Source organism: Protopterus annectens, chromosome 2.part1, assembly GCF_019279795.1.
Source record: "Protopterus annectens isolate FY-2018-M chromosome 2.part1, PAN1.0, whole genome shotgun sequence".
NCBI classification, from domain to species: Eukaryota; Metazoa; Chordata; order Ceratodontiformes; family Protopteridae; genus Protopterus; species Protopterus annectens.
The window spans coordinates 519,933,757-519,954,359 of record NC_056729.1 but is presented as its reverse complement, the minus strand read 5'-3'; the positions used below and the strand labels follow the sequence as shown (position 1 = coordinate 519,954,359).

Sequence of the window (20,603 nt, the reverse complement as noted above, 5' to 3'; positions counted from 1 at the left end):
ATAGATAATCTTGCAGGCATACCTCGCAACCTCTTACAGCAAGAAATCTGGACAAAGCCTAAATAAGGGGGGGGGGGGGGCAAAGGCACAAAAATAGGGACAATTTTTAAATATTGCTCTTACAAACCTTAGAACGTTGATAGAACAACAGGTTTTGTGTTAATATGAATTTTCGGAAGGGTATGAAGTCTGAGAGTTACGAGGACCACTCCTCTCCAATATACTGACATGCACTCAGGTCTCCATCTATAAGCATGCACCTTGGACTGCCACTTTAGGGCAGGGGCACCCATTGTTACAGCCACTACAGGGGTGGGGATTTGGAAAGGACTGCCCAAACTAAGATTCAGAGTATGTACTCACAACTGTTCATGAATCTTGCATATCAGCAATTTTTTTTCTTTCATAAGACATGGGATCTGATTAAATGAAATAAATGCATTCTGGACAACACACAGGAGCACCTTTATGCAGAATCTCATGCATCAAAAAACATGAGCATTGCAGTGATCATTGAGGCCCAGTGCTCTGAGACAGAAATTCTGCATCTAGTTAAGACTGAAGAACCTAGGACACTGCAGTTTGCAGAGAATAACTCTGTCTAAAGAAAGATGTACTTTGCAGGAGTGTGTTTAAGGTGTATCCTATCAATTCTATCTTGAAGGGCTCCAAATATGACTTTGCACTACTCACTGTTATTCTCAAGGACTGCAAAAACTCAGTAAAGACTTCTGAGCTGTAACTACTCTGGCTAAGATTGGTGCAGCTAGGAGCTAGTCCTCCAGATATTCAACTACAGACATGCAATTGATAAACATTCTGGGAGGTGAGGTAACACCAAATGGTGAGGTTCAAAACTGACACTGTGTGGTACTTATCTAGAACTGCGGAAACTTCAACTCCTTTGCAATTCTGAAGTGCAAATAGGCATTTTGGAAGTCCAAACAGCACATTCAATATCCTTCTTGCAGACAATGAACTTCCAGAAAGTTTGTTTTGGAATAAGCTCATTTAAACTACTTCTACTCAGAATTAGTCTGAGGGCCCTTGTCGTCTTTATAACTAAAAAGAATCTGAAGTAACGACTAGATCCTTTGGTTATGTAGGACATCCCAAATGGCTCTTTAGCTAATAAGGTTTAAGAGCTCTTTAAATGCTAGACTCTTTTGATGGGGTGGAACAGCTGGCGCTAAGGCTGACTGGGCCAGAAGATAGGTGTGGAAAGGAATTATGTAGTCTCTGGATATTACTGTCCGAATCCACTTGTCATGAGTAATGGTCAACCACACATCTGAAACCAGGAAGGAAAAGCTAAGGAAGACTCTCCATCCACCCTGGTACCAAAGTAGGACAATGAAATAAATATTTCCAGGTGATCCTTACTAAAGGCTCTCAAAGCTTCTTATAGTTGATATCAACTGTAAATGAATGACTCTTGGCTGACTTAATGGACCAATGGTCTGGAGGGAAAAATCTTTCTGTGTCAGATACAAAATAGAAACTATCTTGCCTCACTGATTTAACAGCAGAACTTTAAGTAGCATCAACCCAACCACTTTAACAGGCAACTCAGAAACACCACAAGGGACACGGGAAGTAGGTCTGGTCACACAGCTAGAGTTTAAAACCTTGCAATGACAAACTACTCTTTTTGTTTGAATTGGTCTGAAAGTTTAAAGCTTTACAAATCAAAAAAATGTCTAAAATGCTCCTTTCAAGCAAGTTATATTCAACGTATGCTTACCTATGTGGTAGAATACTTTTTTATATGCCAAATTCTCAGTGCTTATAAATGAAACTAATAATAATCATGTAACTTAAAAAAGTCAGCAAAGTTTCCCATTAACTATTCAGAGTAACTTAAAAAAGTCAGCAAAGTTTCCCATTAACTATTCAAGAGTCTAACAGAGGCAGTACACATACAATTTTCAGGCAGGATTATGGACAATATAAGCTTCGAGCCACAGCATCCATTTAATTATGTACTTGTCCCAAGCCTTTGATTAAGCCCCACTCCCAAGATTCAATCCACGGCAGTTCCTGCAGTAGTCTGTGAACTCCACCTATCACTGAGGGATCCTACTGCTTCCACCTTCAGGTGATGGCCTTCTTGGCTAAAAATAAAAATCAATAAACATGGACCCCTTTTTGCCTCATTTACCATTTAACTGGTTTACCAGCAAAAATGTGACTGATTCTGTTCAGCCACAAATTTTCGAATAATTCCCTTATTTTCAACTTAAATGACTTCAGATCGATACATTCCCAAAACATGCATCTCCAGGACTTTATCCTGGAAGCATGACAACAACCTTGGCATATAAAAATACTTATATTGGTTCTTCCAACCAAAAATTCAAAGTTTTCTTTATTTAGCAACTTCTTTGACCATATGCAAGGTACTTTTCCACCTTTTTAACTACACATCTATCTATAAGTAAACCTCATGATCCATTGTCATTTTCCTCTTCCAACATCCTACTCAACTCCCTGAATACAGCAAAGATCTTACTATATGCTTAATATCTGGCACATTTCCCCTAATCATTCAAACAAAATATACCCAATGCAGGGCTGAGAGTTTTGGGCTGTCTATTTAATGTCTATTTTAAAATGCCTACCAGCCCACTAACAGTTAAATATTTCCCCTTGCTGACATAGGTAGCTTATACATGTAGCTGATTCAATAGTTTAACCCACATTAACTCAGGTTGCCTAAGGCCCTCAAAAAGGAGCAACACTCAGTTGAGCTGCTCTCAAAAATGAGTCAGATGATTAGCATTCGTAGCCCTGCTTGATCTGCCCTTAAAATTACTTTCTCCCATGCATTCCTATCTCTACCATTTGTTCCACAAAAAAAACTAGTAACTGTGTTTTTAATTTAGCTCATAGAGGTAAAGGAACTGCTTGAAATGGAGATAAGAACTGGCAGTGTAGCATCATCTGTAAGGAAATAACTTTCTACATGAAGTCCACGTCTCACACACTACAATTTTTGAAATAGTGTTTTACATTTTTCTAGCACTAATTCATGATATTGATACTGTTTGCTGAACTGTGACAATCAATTTCCATGATAATTAAAATTGCCTTCTTCTAATAAAAAGGGTATATCTGTTTTAGCACCCTCACTGGAGCAAAGATCCTAGTCAGTGCTTTCTTCTCAAATATATTCACTTCATAACCTGAACTATGATGTTTGCAGATGACATTGTGATCTGTAGTGAGAGTAGGGAACAGGTGGAGGAGACCCTGGAGAGGTGGAGATATGCTCTAGAGAGAAGAGGAATGAAGGTCAGCAGGACTAAGACAGAATATATGTGTGTGAATGAGAGGGAGGATAGAGGAATCGTGAGGATGCAGGGAGTAGAGGTGGTGAAGGTGAATGAGTTTAAATACATGGGATCAACACTTCAGAGTAATGGTGAGTGTGGAAGAGAGGTGAAGAAGAGAGTACAGGCAGGATGGAGTGGGTGGAGAAGAGTGTCAGGAGTGATTTGTGACAGACGATTACCAGTAAGAGTGAAAGGGAAGGTCTACAAGAGGGTAGTGAAACCAGCTATGGTATATGGTTTGGAGACAGTGGCACTGACAAAACGCAGGAGTCAGAGCTTGAAGTGGCAGAGTTGAAGATGTTAAGATTTGCACTGGGTGTGATGAGGATGGACAGGATTAGGAATAAGTATATTAGAGGGTCAGCCCAGGTTGGAAGGTTTGGAGACAAAGTCAGAGAGGCAAGATTACATTGGTTTGGACATGTGCTGAGAAGGGATGCAGAGTATTTTGGGAAAAAGATGCTAAGGATGAAGCTGCCAGGTAACAGGAAAAGAGGAAGGCCTAAGATAAGGTTCATGGATGTGGTGAGAGAGGACATGCAGGTGGTTGGTGTGACAGAGCAAGATGCAGAGGACAGGAAGAAATGGAAGCAGTTGATCTGCTGTGGCAACCCATGACGGGAGCAGCCGAAAGAAGAAGAAGAAGGTAACCTGAACCCCCCCCCCCCAAACAATCTTTCCCAGTCTTTCCCAGTCTTGTTCTGGATCTTCTAAGTAAACATCAACAAGTCATTTGCTTAAAAAGATACATTGAATTATTTACCCCCATTAAAAAATGTTTAAGGAAAAGTACAAAGTACCTCTAAATGATGCTCTAAAGACAGAGCAAACATAAGTAGGGGAGAGTGGAGAGCATTACTGTGACAATGTGAGGCATCGCCAGCTATTGCCAGTAGAAGTAGGGCAGTGGATGTGTAACATATTCCATTATAGCTAGATGGAGGTTTGTAAAGCATTACATATAATTTGTATATCAAACTGATTTGTACAGGTATGTGTGGTGAAAATGTATCTGTAAAGATGCTTGTGTTAAAAAATGCACCAGCAGTGGGTCTTGCTAGTCAGAAAAAATAAATATACCTGTATGTCATACTGTATTAATAAACTGTTGAAATTAATATTGTAACATAGAATAGTAGTAGAGAAGAGGTTAAGCTCAGTCCCAGCTAACTTTTAGAAAAATATCCTGAAGTTAAATTACATAACTTAGGACATAAAGATTGTATCTCACAGATCTCAGTGCAGCCAGAGACAAAACGTCTGTACTAAGAAGCTTTTTATATTGTCCTTAGGGTGAACTAATTGCTACTCTGGAAGGGTGGAAGTTTGAAACTGTTTTACGACTTCCAGAAGATGCAACACATCTTAGAAAAGCTCTATCCGTGTATATGGTAACACATATGTATGAGATTTTGGTTCAGTTTCTAGTAAAGAGGGTAGTATGGGAACCAGAAGTGAGATGACCAGATGTGTGTGAAGTCATTCTGTAATCCAGCGCAAAAATGATGTTTTTAATACCAGATGAGAATAAAGTCTCAGAGCAGTCTCTTTTTCTAACCTGACAAAGAAGGATCTCTCACCCAAATCATCTTGCCCTGCTTTAGTAAATAACCAGAAATAGCAATTCTTTAGATTAGTCAGGAAAACATAGTGAGATTAGTTAAGTACTGTTTTTATGTGTCTGTGTGAAGCTATTCATCTGTGTTATTTTACTATTTCCTGTGAATGAAACTCTGGTGTTTATTGCAATTAGATATTCAGTATTTTATGTTTTTTATTATTTATTATTATTAAATATATTTAAACATTTCACTGCGGTTGCCCTTTAGAGAATATTTTAACCTTTGAGAGTACTTATATTTATTTGGTGACACTGTGGCCACTCCTGAAAGCCTTAATGTATTGGTCAAACACTACCATTTGTAATAGTATTAATTTCACTCAGTATAATTGTGTATCATTATAACAGCCTGATAGTAGCTGGATTTGGAGTGTCTGGTGGCAGTAACTACCTTATACTCTGAGCGAAGGGGCACAACTAGTAAATCTGTGCCAGCCTTTCCTAGGGTGTTTGTGTGAAAACCAAATCTCATAGTGTGTGTGTCAGCTACTTGGAGCAGGGACACAGAGCACTGGTTTCACAGAGAGAGTGGTGGAGGACTTGGCTTGGACACTCAGCTGAGGACTCAACTTTACAGCTGTGCCAGTGGGGAGTCTTATTGGAGGCCTGGAGAGAGAGAGGGGAAACCCAGCCCCCAAACTGAGTGCATTCCCTGTCTGCTCTTAAGGGAAATTGTGCTTGATGCAGAGAGCTGTATCTGGAAATATTGTGTGTATCTATTTTTGTTCTAAGTGAACGTCCCTTACCGGTTTCAGTGGTGAGGATTCAGGCTCCTTAATTACTGGCCCAGAGGAGGAGACGTCACATACTAGTGGCAGGATATTAATTGAACTTCTGTAGCCTGTAGGCAGTTGCACTGAAGGAGTGTGTACTCTCAGCAGCCACAATGCAAAAATACAGAGTTTCATTTTCACAACAGTTTATCTATTTTTTGCTAGTTTAGTTTAGTCATGGAAACAGGCATAGATGTCAGCACAGGATTATGTCAAGTTGACAAAGAACCAGTTGGCCAATGTGTGCAAAGTCATAGGACTGGTGCATGCCAACCTGACTAAAGAGGAAATGACTTCAACCTTAGTTGCAGATCAAACCAGCAACCAGGAAGACAACCAGTCTGGTGATGGGAATATGCAGCCTTCAGAAAAAGGACAGTTTACCTTTTCCTGAGAGGACTTAAAAATCCATCTGGAGTTAGACAGACTTGAACTGGAGGTATCAACGAAGAGACTGCAGTATTTGGAGGCCGAAGAGCAGGATAAACAGATGGAATTAGAATCAGCAGACAGACTGCGGCATTTGGAGGCTGAAGAAAATGAGAGGCTGTAGTGTTTCGAGGCTGAAGGAAATGAGAAGCAGCATCAACATGACAGGGAGATGCTGAGTCTTCGTCACAGTCATGGAGGTAATGGGGAAGGGAATAACCAAACCCAGAAGCAATAAATGTCAGTAAATTTCTTCCACAATTCACAGAGGGTGATAATTTTGATAGTTTTTTATTCATATATTTGAAAGAGTATGTAAATAGTATAATGTTGACCAAGTGTTCTGGGTACAGTTCCTGATACCCTTATTCCATGGTAAAGCTGTAACTGCAGTTTTTAAATTGTCTGATACTGACTGTTTAAATTATGAAAAAGTCAAAATTCTTACTAGAATGCTTTAAGTTAACAACTGAAGCTTACAAGAAAAAAGTTTTGGGAGCACAGATGCAAGGCAGATGAAAGTGTATATGATTATATTACTGAGTTAAGCACTCATTTTCATAGGTGGGTGAGTGGGTGTCAGGTCACCACTTCTGAAGAGCTGGCCGGGCATGTAACTCTGCAGATGAGCTGGAGAAAAAGGGGATCTCTATTTAGCAAGCAGGGCTTTACCGCACAAGAAGGGGATACGCAGTGCTGCCCATGGATATAAGGGAACCCATGGTGGGCAGCCTAAACAGAGTCCACCCGTAACAGGGGAAGCCACTAATCAGGTACACAGCCAGGATCAAGAGTTAGATGTTTTAAATGAAATTAGTGGTGCCATGTATCATATAGATACCACCAGTAACAGGGGAAGCCACTAATTCAGGTACACAGCCAGGATCAAGAGTTAGATGTTTTAAATGAAATTAATGGTGCCATATATCATATAGATGTTCATGGAAGCAAGGCAGGGAACAAAAAGTGGGGGAGCCAGCAAGTGGGAATAACAGTATGCTAGTGGTAAGTTGTCTGGAGATAAAAGGGGTGCCAGACTATCACCAGAGTTTATATTTGATCTTGGTGGATGGAAAAAAAAAGGCCACTGCTATGAGAGGCACTGCCTCTGACATAACCATTGTGAAGCCTGCAGTTGTTAAAGATGGGCAGTCCACTCCAGTCAGAGCTTTAGGAGGGACCCCATTCCAAATGCCTTTGGCCAATGTTCGCCTTGACTGGGAGGGTGGAAAAGGAAGCAATCAAGGTGTGTTTGAGGATATCCCTGCAGAAGTCTTGACAGGGAATGATTTTTGATAATGCAGTACATTGTGTGCATGCAGTTACAAGCAGTCAGGCTTAGAGACAAGCATGTGGGTCTGGTAGCCTTGTGGAGACCCAGACAGTCCCCACACCTGAAGCCATGGCTGGTGAGGAGACTATTTCAGGGAGGGAGTTACCATGTAGCAGTCAGCCTGAAGGTAAGCCACAGCTGCTGGTAGGTACTGATGTTCCCTTGAACAGAGTGACTGCAAGGGCAGAGATAAGTGGTAGTACCCAGGCTGACAGTGAGGCACCACTGTCAGAGGACACCAGGTTTCCTTTGGAAAGGGAGCTGGGAAGGGTCACAAAGACAGAGGTGAGACAGGCTCGGCTCTCAGACCATATACTAACAGACTTGAGAGAGGTACCTAGGGAGGCACCTGATCCTCAAGGAAAAGGAGAGTCTGTGTACTGGAACAAAGGATTACTGTACAGAGAGTGGACCCCTGAAGGAGGGCTAGAGGGTGAGTTAATACAGCAGTTGGTAGTGCCTAAAGCCTACCATCTGGCACTTCTAGTCATAGCCCATGACATGGGTATTAAGCATACCAAGAGATATAGTATGCATAACCTTTATTGGCCTGGGATTGCAAGGAATGTAACAAAGTACTGCAAGACCTGTGAGTAGTGCCAAAAAGTAGGCAAGGCAGATGACAAAGTAAAGGCTTCTTTGATGCCTTTGCCAGTGAGTGAGGAGCCATTTCAGATGGTAGCTATGGATACTGTGGGGCCTCTGAGTACTCCATGTTCCACAGGGAAGAAGTATATCCTGATGGTAGTACGATTATACTACTAGATACCCTGAGGTGGTGGCTCTGTCCTTTACTGAGGCAGAGAAGGTGTCAAATACTTTGTTAGAGATTTTCAGCAGGGTACGTTTCCCAACAGAAATACTATCAGAGGTGCCAATTTCATGTCTGACTTGCTGGCTTGTCTGTGGGATCACTGTGGGGTGAAACACCTAAAGACCACCCCCTACCACCCCCAGACTAACAATTTTGTGGAGAGGTTAAACTCTACACTAAAGACCATGGTATAGGAATTTGCAGACAAGTTTAAGAGATGGTGGGACAAATGTTATCCCATCTGCTATTTGCAAATAGAGAAGTACGCCAGAAATCCACAGGTTTTTCACCCTTTGAGTTGCTGTATGGACAAAGGGTTAGGGGGTCTTTAGATTTGATTCATGATGAGTGGGAGGATGAATGCGGATCCCACAAGGAGTCTATTGTGGCATATGTCCTAACCCTCAGGACAAGGCTTAGGGAGCTCATGAGTTTGGCCGAGGAGAACCTGGCAGGGGCCCAACAGCATGAAAAGGTCTGTTATGACAGGAATGCTCGAGCCCAACAGTATGGTGTGGGACAGCAGGTTATGGTTCACATTCCTGTCAGACACAATAAGCTGCAAGCAGCTTCGGATTGACCCTTCCAAGTGGTAAGGAAGGTCAGTGATGTTACTTACGTGGCAGAACTGCTAACAGGAGGCAGGGGCACAAACTGTACCATGTTAACATGATGAAGCCTTAACATGATAGGGAGGCCCTAGTGCTGAGTATTTGTAGTGGATGGCAGGAGGAGTATGAGGGGGATCTATGGCTACATCAAGCCAGCGAGCAAAATGCCAAGTTACTAAGCTGGAGTCTAGGGTTGCACACATGTGGCATGACAGTATAGCACTGTAATGGGGTCAGCAATGCCAATGCAAATGGGTTCTCAAGACAGGGCAGGGGTTAATGTATTCCCAGACAGGCCCATTTTTCTCAAGCAACGTTTCTCAAGGGTCACTTGAAAAACTAGCCTGAGTCTTCAAAGGGGAAAGAGATGTGATGATGTGAGGTATGCCAGAAGAAGTAGGGCAGTGGATGTGTAGCATGTCAACATAGCTAGCTGCAGTACTGTACAAAATTATATATCATTTGTATAGCAAACGGATTTGTACAGGTGCTTGTATTGAAAATGTATTTGTAAGTCTGCTTGTGTTAAAACATGTACCAACAGTGGGTCCTGCTGGACAGAAAAAAAGAAATACACCTGTGTGACAGGCTGTATTATAAGTGTTGAAATTAATACTGTAACGTAGAGTACTGGAAGAGAAGAAGTTAAGCTCCGCCCCAGCTAACTTTTAGAAAAATATCCTAAAATTATATTACTTAATTTTGGCCATAAAATATTGCATTGCACAGGTCTCAATGCAGCCAGAGACAAAAATTCTATACTAGGATGCCTTCTGTATTGTCTTTGGGGGTGAACTATTTGCTACTCTGGAAGGCCTGGAAGTTTGAAATTGTGTTATGACTTCCAGAGGCTGCAACACATCTTAGAAGAGCTGTATCTGTGTGCATGGTAACACATGTGACAGACTCTGGTTCAGTTTCTAGTAAAAGGGGGCAGTATGGTAACCAGATGTCAGATGACCTGATGTACATGATGTCATTTTGTAATCCAGCACAAACATGAGCAGTCTGTTTTTGTAACCTGACAAAGAAGGATCTATCATCCACATCATCCTACCTTGCTTTAGTAAGTAAATAAGGAATAGTAGTTCTATAGATCAGTCAGAAAATATAGAGAGAATAGTTAAGTACTGCTTTTCTGAATCTGTGTTATTTTAATATTTCCTGTGATTGAAACTCTGGTGTTTTTTGTAAACAGATATTTAGTATTTTCATTTTTTATTATTATTTATTAATAAATGTATTTAAACTTTTCATTGTGGCTTGTCCTTTAGAGAGTATTTTAATCTTTGAAAGTACTTATATTTATTTGGTGACACTGTGGCCGCTTCTGAAAGCCTTACTGCACTGGCCAAACACTACAATTTGTATTAGTTTCACTACATTTAAGTGTGTACCCTTGTAAGAGCCTTAGAGTAGCTGGCTTTGGAGTGTCTGGTGGGACTAACTACCTTATAGTCTGGGCAGAGGAACATAGCTAGTAAATCTGTGCCAGCCTTTCCCAGGTGTGTGTGTGTAAATCAAATCTCCAAGAGTGTGTATATCAGCTACTTGGAGCAGGGACACAGAGCACTGGTTTCACAGAGAGAGTGGTCCAGGACTCGGCTGAAGACTCAAGTTTACAGCTGTGCCAGTAAGGAGTCTTACTGGGGGCCTGGGGAGAGACAGAGGGAAACCCAGCCCCCGGACTGAATGCGTTCCCCTGAGCACTCTTAAGGGATATTGTGTTTGATGCAGAAAGCTGCATCTGGAAATACTATGTGTATCTATTTTTGTTCTAAGTGAACGTCCCTCATCGGTTTCAATGGTGAGGATTCAGGATACTTGATTACTGGCTGAAAGGAGGGGACGTCAAAATTACATACAGAGTGGAAATCAGCTGTCATACTGAAACAGTAACAATCAAAAATAAAATCAGAGCAAGGTATACAGATGAAGAAGAAAATGAAGAGGTGAAATTATATGACCAGAGTGATAGCAGTTGCATTTTCCTTGAGCCTTAAAATGTGTTTTTATTTTTGAATGGAAAATGGGCAAGAAAGAGGAGAGATTCCAACAGTTTGAGACTGATGACTGAGAAAGCATGATCTGTGCAGGGAAGTCCAGTTTGGAAGACAGGACATGAGTATTTAAGATGTCTAAGGTTATATGTTGGTGATCTCTGACTAATTTGGAAGCTAGTGATGGGAAGGTATCGTTCTTGATAAGTTTAAATAGCTGACAGGCAAGTAGAAATTCAGCATGTTCTTTTACAAGTAGCCAGTAACTTCTTCAGTGGTTTCGCAGTGGTGTTCATTTCTTGGGGAAGAGAGTGATGAATCTGCAAATGGCACTTGAAATGGACTGAACTGTAGATACAGTTCTTTTAAAAGCTGCAGCAATTAGTGGGAAACACTGGCTCAGTTAGATTACCAAGATGTCTGCACATATGGCATTTCTACAGGGTCTAGACAGAAAAAGGGAGATCCTATTAGCCCAGAATAGAAGAGAGAGAGAGCTGATTTTATGTGTGTGTATGTGTGTGTGTGTGTGTGTGTGTGTGTGTGTGTGTGTGTGTGTGTGTGCAGTGTAGGTGGAGTCTAAAATTCAGTAAGGGGTCAAGTCAAACCCCTAAGTATTTGAATGAAGTTACATTTTCAATAGTGTTACTAAGCTGATCAAAGATTTTAGAGGTATGGAGATGGTGCCAAAAAACAATGTTTTTGTTTTAGACGAGTTTAGTAGTAACTGTTTATCACTGACCTATTGAATAAAGACATGAAAATCATCCTGAAATTTCAGTTCAAGAGAACAGACAGAATGGCTAGAGTAGAAAAGGACCACACACATCATCAGTTTAAAGCAGAAGTGGAAGATGGGGCAAGTCAACAGAAAGTTTGCTAATGTAGATAGAAAATAGGACAAGTGCCAGAACAGATCTTTGATGGACACCTTTCAGCTGAGAGACTGATGTAGAGGCTGATGAATTCAAATTTACCTGAGAAGTGTACTTTTTGAACCAGGGCAGCATGTCATCAGTAATGCCTATTTCAGTGAGATGGTCTAGGAAAACTGAGTATCAATAAAATCAAAGGCCGTGGTGAGGTCAATAAAAATTGCTCCAGTAATTATGCTTTCGTTCAGTCCAAGAAGAATGACGTTGCTGAGTGTCCAGATAGCTGTAGATGTAGTGACCAGACCAGAAAACATGCTGCTTTTGAGAGAGAAGATGGTATTGGTTGATGTATTGAGTGAGTTGCAAATAAAGTTTTTTTTTTCAGAATCTTTCCTAAGGTATGAAGAAGAGAAATGGGCCAAATGTCTGATGAATTGGAGGGATTGGGTTTCTTAGGGAGTGAGTGGTTTTATAAGTTATAATAACTAATAAATTATAATTTATAACTCTGTGCAGCATTTTTTGAATGATAGACAATTTACTGAATTATTTAACTAGTATAGAACATTTATTAATAAATGTAACAATTAAATTAAACAGAGAAAGTGCAATAAACACCAAAGGGATTCTAATGATTATGCTACAGCTAGGGAAATGAATAAAACTGGAAAAGAAATGGAATGTACTCTAACTTGACCAGTGTTTCCATCCCTGGGCATTTTAAACATAAAAGGAATGTAAGGACACAGAAATCTATACTTGAAGGTAGTGAACCATCTACCACAGATAACATCACTACTGAGGTGAAGATTTCAATTACTGACAAAGAATGAGAGTCCTGTCCATGTGTGTATGAAATTGTACAGGCCTGTAAGCATACCAATACCAGTGTCTATATTTTACCAGCTGGATGCTGTTTAGTGACTATAGGAAATGGTTAAGTAGAAAACAAATGACAGAATCTCCATTTCAGAATCAGATATTACTGAAAATGTGAACATATATTATGATGTCAATGATTTAGTTATTAATGTTTCACACAGGCAATTAAATAATAATGTGACCGCAGTGTTAAACAAAGGTTTAATTATAATTAATTTAGTCAATCATTGTTAAGCGAAAATATGGTGGTAGAGGATATTAAGATTTTTTTGTAGTAAGCTGAACTTAAAGTCCCCCCCCCCCCCAATACCATCCTGTGGTCAGGCAATTTGAAAACATGGTTTTAAAGGATTTTTAGACTAATGATTATCAGATGTGCTCCCTGTGTTCATGTGAGGCTTATCTGACTGATACCATTTCCTCTCACATCCTCAAGACATGTAGCAGGTAGATCAGGGTTTCTAAATTGTCCATTGGTGTGAGTGCATGCATGTGTCATATGGAAGAGAGACCTGGCAATCTAATTTCATTTCCCCACTTGCCTTGCAAATTCCACAGATCATGGTGCTTGTCTGTGGGGTCACTCTAGGAATTGGCTGTGACTTGTAGGAGGGATAGATGATAGTTCCAAAGTTTTCCATATCAAAAACAATTCGGAAATATTGGACTATGTTACTTGACAATACAATATTTAATACAGTTGTTGATATGGAATATGTTTGTTTAATTAGAAACAAAAAAACACATGCCCAGTGTCTCACTTATAATAAAACAGAAAGTAACCCAAGAACATCCATATTTCACATGAGTAAAATAGAGGGCAGCAAAAGTTGTGGTGGATGTAAAGATTGTTACTTGGTGCTGGTAACCAAATCTTTTACCACTATGAATGTATGTACTTTTTATAACATTTCATCACTGATCATATAAAATACTAGGTATATGATTTATTTAGCAGTGTGTGTCTACGATGCTTATTGCATATGACAGATTACGTGCACCTTTACAGAAAAGTGTGCATCTGAATGACATTTAATATAAAAAACCTACAGTGCATTCTCCGAACTATGTCACTTGCGCATTTGCCTTAACATTCTTGGGTACAGAGTGATTTATAATTCTACAAAGAGTAAAACATAGACAAAATCTAACAGACAAAGAAACATTGTGTACAGTTAAAACTGTTGCATTATTTATTCCTGCATTAAATTGCACATTTGTAATATCTCAGTGGAACTTTTGATTTGATGCATTACATGCTAGCGTTTACACTGGTGAAAAGCTGATAATGACTTGTAACAGATATGTTGATGGTTGCCATTTACAACAATTCATTTGTTTAAGCAGCAAGGAAGCTGTGGGTCAACAGTATTTATTTATTTACTTTATTTTACATTTGTTTACTGGGAGAGTTCGACTGGGCAAGAAGCCCATTTTCAGCGGAGGCCCGGGGAGCAAAGCTCCAAAACAGCAGCCTTATAAACAGTACAATACATTACATTACTATCTTAACTGAAATAATGAAATATAATTAAAAACAACATGCATAAAAATTGAGGACAGAACATTAAAATGGTTATACAGAAATCTACAGTACAAATAGGTGGGTATTACAAACAGATATTAGTACAGGAATATGTATTTGGTGTAGTGCCAGTGTAGACTTTGGAAGATTCTGAGTTTATTTCTGGGTGTAACAGTAAAACCAGCTTTTTTTTTTTTTTTTTGGTCAACATACCCATTATTAATATACTACTTTGGAAAGCTGCAGTTTTCATGGCTATATATGGATCTACTTCTAAACCTCGAAAGCTCATATAATCAAACTTCATTTTCAAGAGACAAAAACTGTGAAAATTTAAATACCCAAACGGTGAATTTTTCCCACAGCAAGTAAACACTTGCTCAAAATTCAATGAAACGCACACCATAGTAAATAAAACCCACCTAGGTGGGGGACTATGCCCCTCACACCACTCTTAACTATATATACCAACTTCGGGATCATACTACAGTGGAGAAAAGGGCATGTTTTACTGCTGTTTTAGCTACTTGTCTGTATATTAAAAAATAAATAAATAAATACCTTTCCTGTAACTAGTATAGTCCAGATTCAGATTTGCTGTATCCAGGACTGTATGTAAGCTTCTGAGCCCGCCCAAGCTTTCTGTGTTGGAGGGAAGCCTTCTAGCTTATCAGTGGGAGTGGTAAGCACTACGTAACCTACCACGTAAGGAGTGGTTCTGGCCCAGAAATTGTAGTTATTGGCCGTTTGGGCAGTTTTTCCATCTCTCTCAACTTTCTGATTTAAAAGTCCGCATTTGCACTTGTTTCCCCCCTTTCCTGTAACTAGTTTAGTCCAGATACAGATTCTTAGTTTTAGCACTTGAATTTGCTTATTCGTGATCAGCACTTGTTCAGAACTTATTGTAAGCACTAAATAAGCTACTAATTACTACAGCAGTCAACCTTCCTCATTACCTAGAGGAAAACAGTTTTGGTACTTACTTTCCTCACTTGCTTAGAGAAAAACAGCTCTTGTATTCACTTTCCTCACTTATCTAGAGGAAAACAGTTTTTTATTCAGGCATGTCCAAGGGTCAGCTCCCAGTGTTCTCTCCTGTCAGCATAATGCAAATGAGGTTATCCAAGTGCAACTAACTCTGGGCAAAACTGCAATCCAAATTGTAGCTTGCTACAGATCACCCACCATGCCCCAGGATTCTCACTCCTCTTTTCTTGATGTACTGGAAAATATTAGGGGTTCAACCAAACACCCTAATAATGGGCGATTTCAACTACCCCACCATTAACTGGGAAAACTACTCAAGTACCAACTCCTTCGCTCAATGCTTTCTGGAATTCATAAACTCCAATGCCCTGGATCAACTTATCCACACCCCCACCAGGGGCAACAATATCCTAGATCTAGTCATTACCAACATGAGTGATTGGTGTTCCACACCTGAAGTCACCGCCTCATTGGTCCGATCCAACCATAAGCTAATTACCCTAGATATCCACATCCTGCCCCCACCCCCCATTAAGGAAACCATGGTAAAAAATTCCTCCAAAGCCAACTTCATTCTTCTTAAGACAGAAGTGGTGAACTTCATGACACCCATGCAGATGGACAATACAGTTACGACTACTGAATCCTACACAATTGCACTTTATAAGCACTTACATGAGTGCATGGATTGTGCTATCCCAAACAGAACCAAGATGCTATCCTCCAAAAAAAGGAAGCCAATCTGGTGGTCCCCTGCCATAAACAAACTGTACAACAGAAGGAAGAAACTGCTGCAAAAGAGAGTAAATTCCCATGAGTGGAGGAGCTCCCTGGTCAGCCTCAGTAAGAAGCTGTGATCCCTGATAAAATCCTCCAAAGCTAGCTATGAAAACAAAAACGCCACTGATTCTAAAGACAACCACAAAGCATTCTATAGCTATGTCAAGAATCTCAATGGCAACACTCAGATCTGCTCTGAGTTACAGCACAATGGCACTAAATATACAGACCCAACTGATATTGCCAACATCCTGGCAGATAGGTTCAGTGTTAACTTTACCCCCCTCACCCCCTAAAGAGCCCATCTCTATACCGGAAGAATGCAAAGTTCCCGTAATCACGGCTGCACAGGTAAAAACCACACTCTCCAAAGCCAAGAACACAGCATCCATGGGACCAGACAACATCCCAAGCTGCGTTCTATACCAACTACAGAACGAACTGGCACCCTACCTAAGAACCATGTTCAATCATAGCCTCACCTCAGGCTTTGTGCCTGCTGAATGGCACACAGCGATGGTTATCCCACTCCACAAGGGGGGAGCCACCATGGATCCCGGGAACTACCGCCCCATTAGCCTGACGAGCCTGGTCTGCAAGGCCATGGAACTTATAAACAAAGACATTGGTAATCTCAACACTCTGGACCCCACCCAGTTCCGGTTTGTAAAAGGCAGATCATGTCTCCTAAACCTGATAGACTTCTTTGAAGCAGTCACCAAAGCCGTTGTCAAGGGTAAGGTGGCTCACACAGCCTATCAAGATCTTGCCAAGGCTTTTGACACCTTCTCCCACTCTGGAATTATAGATAAACTCACTAAACTAGGTATAAATCCCTAAGTCACAAGATGGGTTGCCAACTGGCTGACTGACAGAACCCACGCTGTGAAAGTAGCAGACTCCAAATCCGACTTCAGACCAGTAACAAGTGGAGTACCACAGGGTTTAGTCCTGGGTCCTCTCCTGTTTGATATCTACTTCTCTGAAGTACAGGCTAACACAGAAGTTCTTTGGCTAATGAAGTTCGCAGATGACTGCAAACTAGGAGCCATAACTGAAACTCCTAACAATGTGGACATCCTACAAAAGGGCCTCACTGAGACAGATGCCTGGTGTCAAAGCCATGGCCTCAAGCTCAATGCCAAAAAGTGCACTGTCATCCCCTTTGGTAAAAACTCTGTACCCATGAACTACAACATAGGCAGTAGTATACTTAACACCGAAAGTGTGATAAGAGACCTTGGGACACAGGTGGATAGCAGCCTCTCCTTTGATAATCACATCGCCACAGTAGTCAGGAAATCCTTCTACGTGGCACACCTCATCACAAAAGGTTTCTCATGCAGAAAAAAAGAGGTCATTGTTCCCCTCTACTCATCACTCATTAGACCCATTATACAGTACAACGCCCCTTTTGGTATGTACCTTACAATACATCTACAACAACTGGAAAGGCCGCATAAATACCTCATCAAGAGGATTACTGGCCTCAAACAGATGCAGATGCCCTACGCAGACCATCTCAAAAAACTCCAGCTTTACTCCATCGCATATCGCCTACTTACAGGTGATCTCTGCCTAACACACAAAGCTATATCAAACCCAGAGCTGTTGGACATGCTCCACTTAAAGAAATCCCAATCCCTCCGAGCTACACGCTCTAGGGACCTAAACCTTGTCACCACAATAAACAGAACATGCCGGAGGGATAGATTCCTGTCCCAGAGACTTCCCATACTCTGGAATAAACTACCTATCAATATCAAACAAAGCTTCTCATTAGCACTCTTCAAGAAAAATCTTGATGATTGGATGGGAAATAGGAAATTCACCCCAGGCATCACCTCTGCTCGACAGTGGCACAGGAAAATAATTTTCTTGGGTGGCAAAAGCCAGGGTACCTTTTTGGCTGGGCTTGTATAGGCCCCTGGGCCGATAGCCTAGTACCTACCTATGTTGGGGAAGTGCTTACTTGCCCTGGGAAAAATTTGCCGTTCTGGTATTTAAGCTTTCGCGATTTTTCATCTAGTGAAAATGAAGCTCAATTATATGAGCTTTCGAGGTTTAGAAGGGGATTGATATTTACACACATATGAGGATATCAGCTACAGTCAAACTACTCAAAGTAAACATCAAATGGGTGGGAAAAAATCGTCCAAAATCAGCATACACTGAATGCACAAAATCCTGAACCACAGAACAGGGAATGGAATTTTTGCAGTGTGGGCCATCCACCCATGTCCCCATGTGGGAAGGAAACCCCCGCACTCTCTAGACTTGAGTATACCAACTCCACAGTCACACTAACCAAAAGAAAAATCTTCCCTGAAGATATGAACCACTGTAGGTGACTGTAAGAACTGCACCAGCAGTGACTTCCCACAATGAATAATCAACAAAGTACAATAAAATCAAATTGACAATTGTCAGCTACTCTCTGCTACCCAAACAATAACACAAATGAAAGCAACCACACACTATATTCAGCTCAGCACCTCCAGGTTACTTTCTGCATCACTGACAATTGCACATTCATACCTTCTCAGCGCTGTGAAGTCATTCATTTACACACACACACACACACACACACACACACACACACACACACACACACACACACACACACACAGTCACACAAATCAGCCTTCATCCAAATTTGCGAAACCCACATATATTCATACACACGTATGTGTTTACGCTCTTTTTAGTCTAAGGGGTATTTCTATCTGGTCCAGGTGCACATACCATTAGATGTACCAGTACTCCCCACCCTGCCTTTTCTTATGGTATTTCCATATTTATTCTTGCTGTAAAACAAAAGAGAAGCAGTTATTGAAAACTAACAAAATTATTTTATTACCTCCATCCTCTACTAACAAATGGTATTTTCATTATATAGTCCTTGTTTATTTCTTCCGTTGTGGTTATGGTACCTTATCTATACTCCTAGATCCGTGGACTCAACACAGAGCTGACATTTTTCTAACCTCTACAATCAAAATATGTTTTAGATGAAATGAATGAATCCTGGCAGATGGAAAATGTTTTGTTTGAGAATGAGATGTACAAACTTACATGAGGATATACTGTAGCATCTAATATTACTACATCACAACAGCAGCACTGTATGATATCACAGTATTATGCTAGCAACATTTTATGTATCAATACTTTTTCCAAGTGTTGCATTATATGCAGTAAACAAAAATTAGACAGTGGTATTAAAATGTGTGTGTGTGTGTGTGTGTGTCTCTCTCTCTCTGCATAATACTGAATTAAAGCATAATCCTTCTGTAATAATGTCAAATAGGGTTCACTGTAGTTGACATTACACATACTTGACAAAATGACTTAGCAGTTCCTCATTTAATTACACCAACCATATACATATCTTACACAAAAGAATTACTTTACGTAACAAAATTAACAGATGTACCTGTTTTGCAATTTATTCTCCAGTGCTTTCCCAACGGCATTGTCTGTTCAAATATCTCAGAAGCCAACTTTCTGCAGTCAGCAGAAAACATCTTCAGCACCCTCTCTGAAAACAACTGAATAAAAACAAAAATGAATGACAGAAATGGTGTACTACTCTTCTGTGAGTTGTAATAAAAAGACATTAGCAATCTAGTGCATCAGAGCACCTGATGCACTGTGATTTATACTTAAGTTAAGTGTTTGTGGTTCTCTGACTTCAAATAAAATAAAATAATTTTATACTGAACTGCTGTTTGTGTAGTGCATTGCTGCTTCTGTGAATTTAATAAAAGAAAAACTGGTGTTTTTGTTTTACTTCCTGTGTGACCTTAATAAAACAGGAATCTGCACATTTGACAATGACAACTGCTAGCCCTGCAACAAGAGGTAAATGAGGTTCATGCAATCAGGGGTAGTTGCTATACATGCAAAGACAGAGAAGTTTTGCATTTAAGTATAGAAATAATACAGGGGCAGTATATGTACACAAGTGTCAGTGTGTGTGAAAGGAGAATTAGTGTAAATTTAAACAGAAGGTAGGGTTAACTTAAAAACAGTCAGTGAGTAATGAGCTGGTGTCTGTTGTGCTGGACGTATAAAAGTTATTTGATAAATCACACCTTCACTGTGATTTGCGGATATTGAGGAGTTAGGTGTTCTGACAAAAACTAGCACTGTATCAAACTGACACTTTGTCTCTGCTAATCTGATACTCAAAGGTATATACATGCATTTGTGGGCTGAAGAAAGCATATTTTTGCATGGGGGATATGCATTCTCATAATTACAGGTCATGCAAATAAGTTAACAGTGTAAGATAAGGACTAGTCTTCTGTGAGCTAAGATTTGCTTTTAGCGGGGAATTTTAACTGGCAGTCTCCAAGAGGAAAATATTCAATAAGTTTGGAACAGGTTGAAGACACAGAAAGGCTGAAGCTCTGGCATGGAGCAGGATAATTTCAGGTGAAAGTGGGCATGGAGCAGCATGGAAGACTGGAGTGGGAGAAAAGTGAGTTAAGTATGCTAGGTGTGAGGCCACAGTGTGTTAGCAGACTTCTGGGGAGTAAGTGCAAAAGAAAGAGTTCAACACACTTTTAAACAGAACTTGAAATGAAAAGTACACCCATTTACCCTTCAAGTAATGTTTCTGCATCAAAAAAA

At 40.3% G+C, this 20,603-nt stretch overlaps 1 protein-coding gene across 1 annotated transcript in view; it reads right to left on the bottom strand.

Annotated features, from left to right (window-relative positions):
* The window catches only part of CCDC142 (coiled-coil domain containing 142), a 918,569-nt gene that overhangs the window by 336,666 nt on the left and 561,300 nt on the right, over positions 1 to 20,603 (bottom strand). Inside the window, exon 6 of the mRNA XM_044063462.1 lies at positions 19,402 to 19,516. Within this exon, the coding sequence (XP_043919397.1) occupies positions 19,402 to 19,516 (115 nt within the window). The remainder of the gene's footprint in view (positions 1 to 19,401; positions 19,517 to 20,603) is intronic.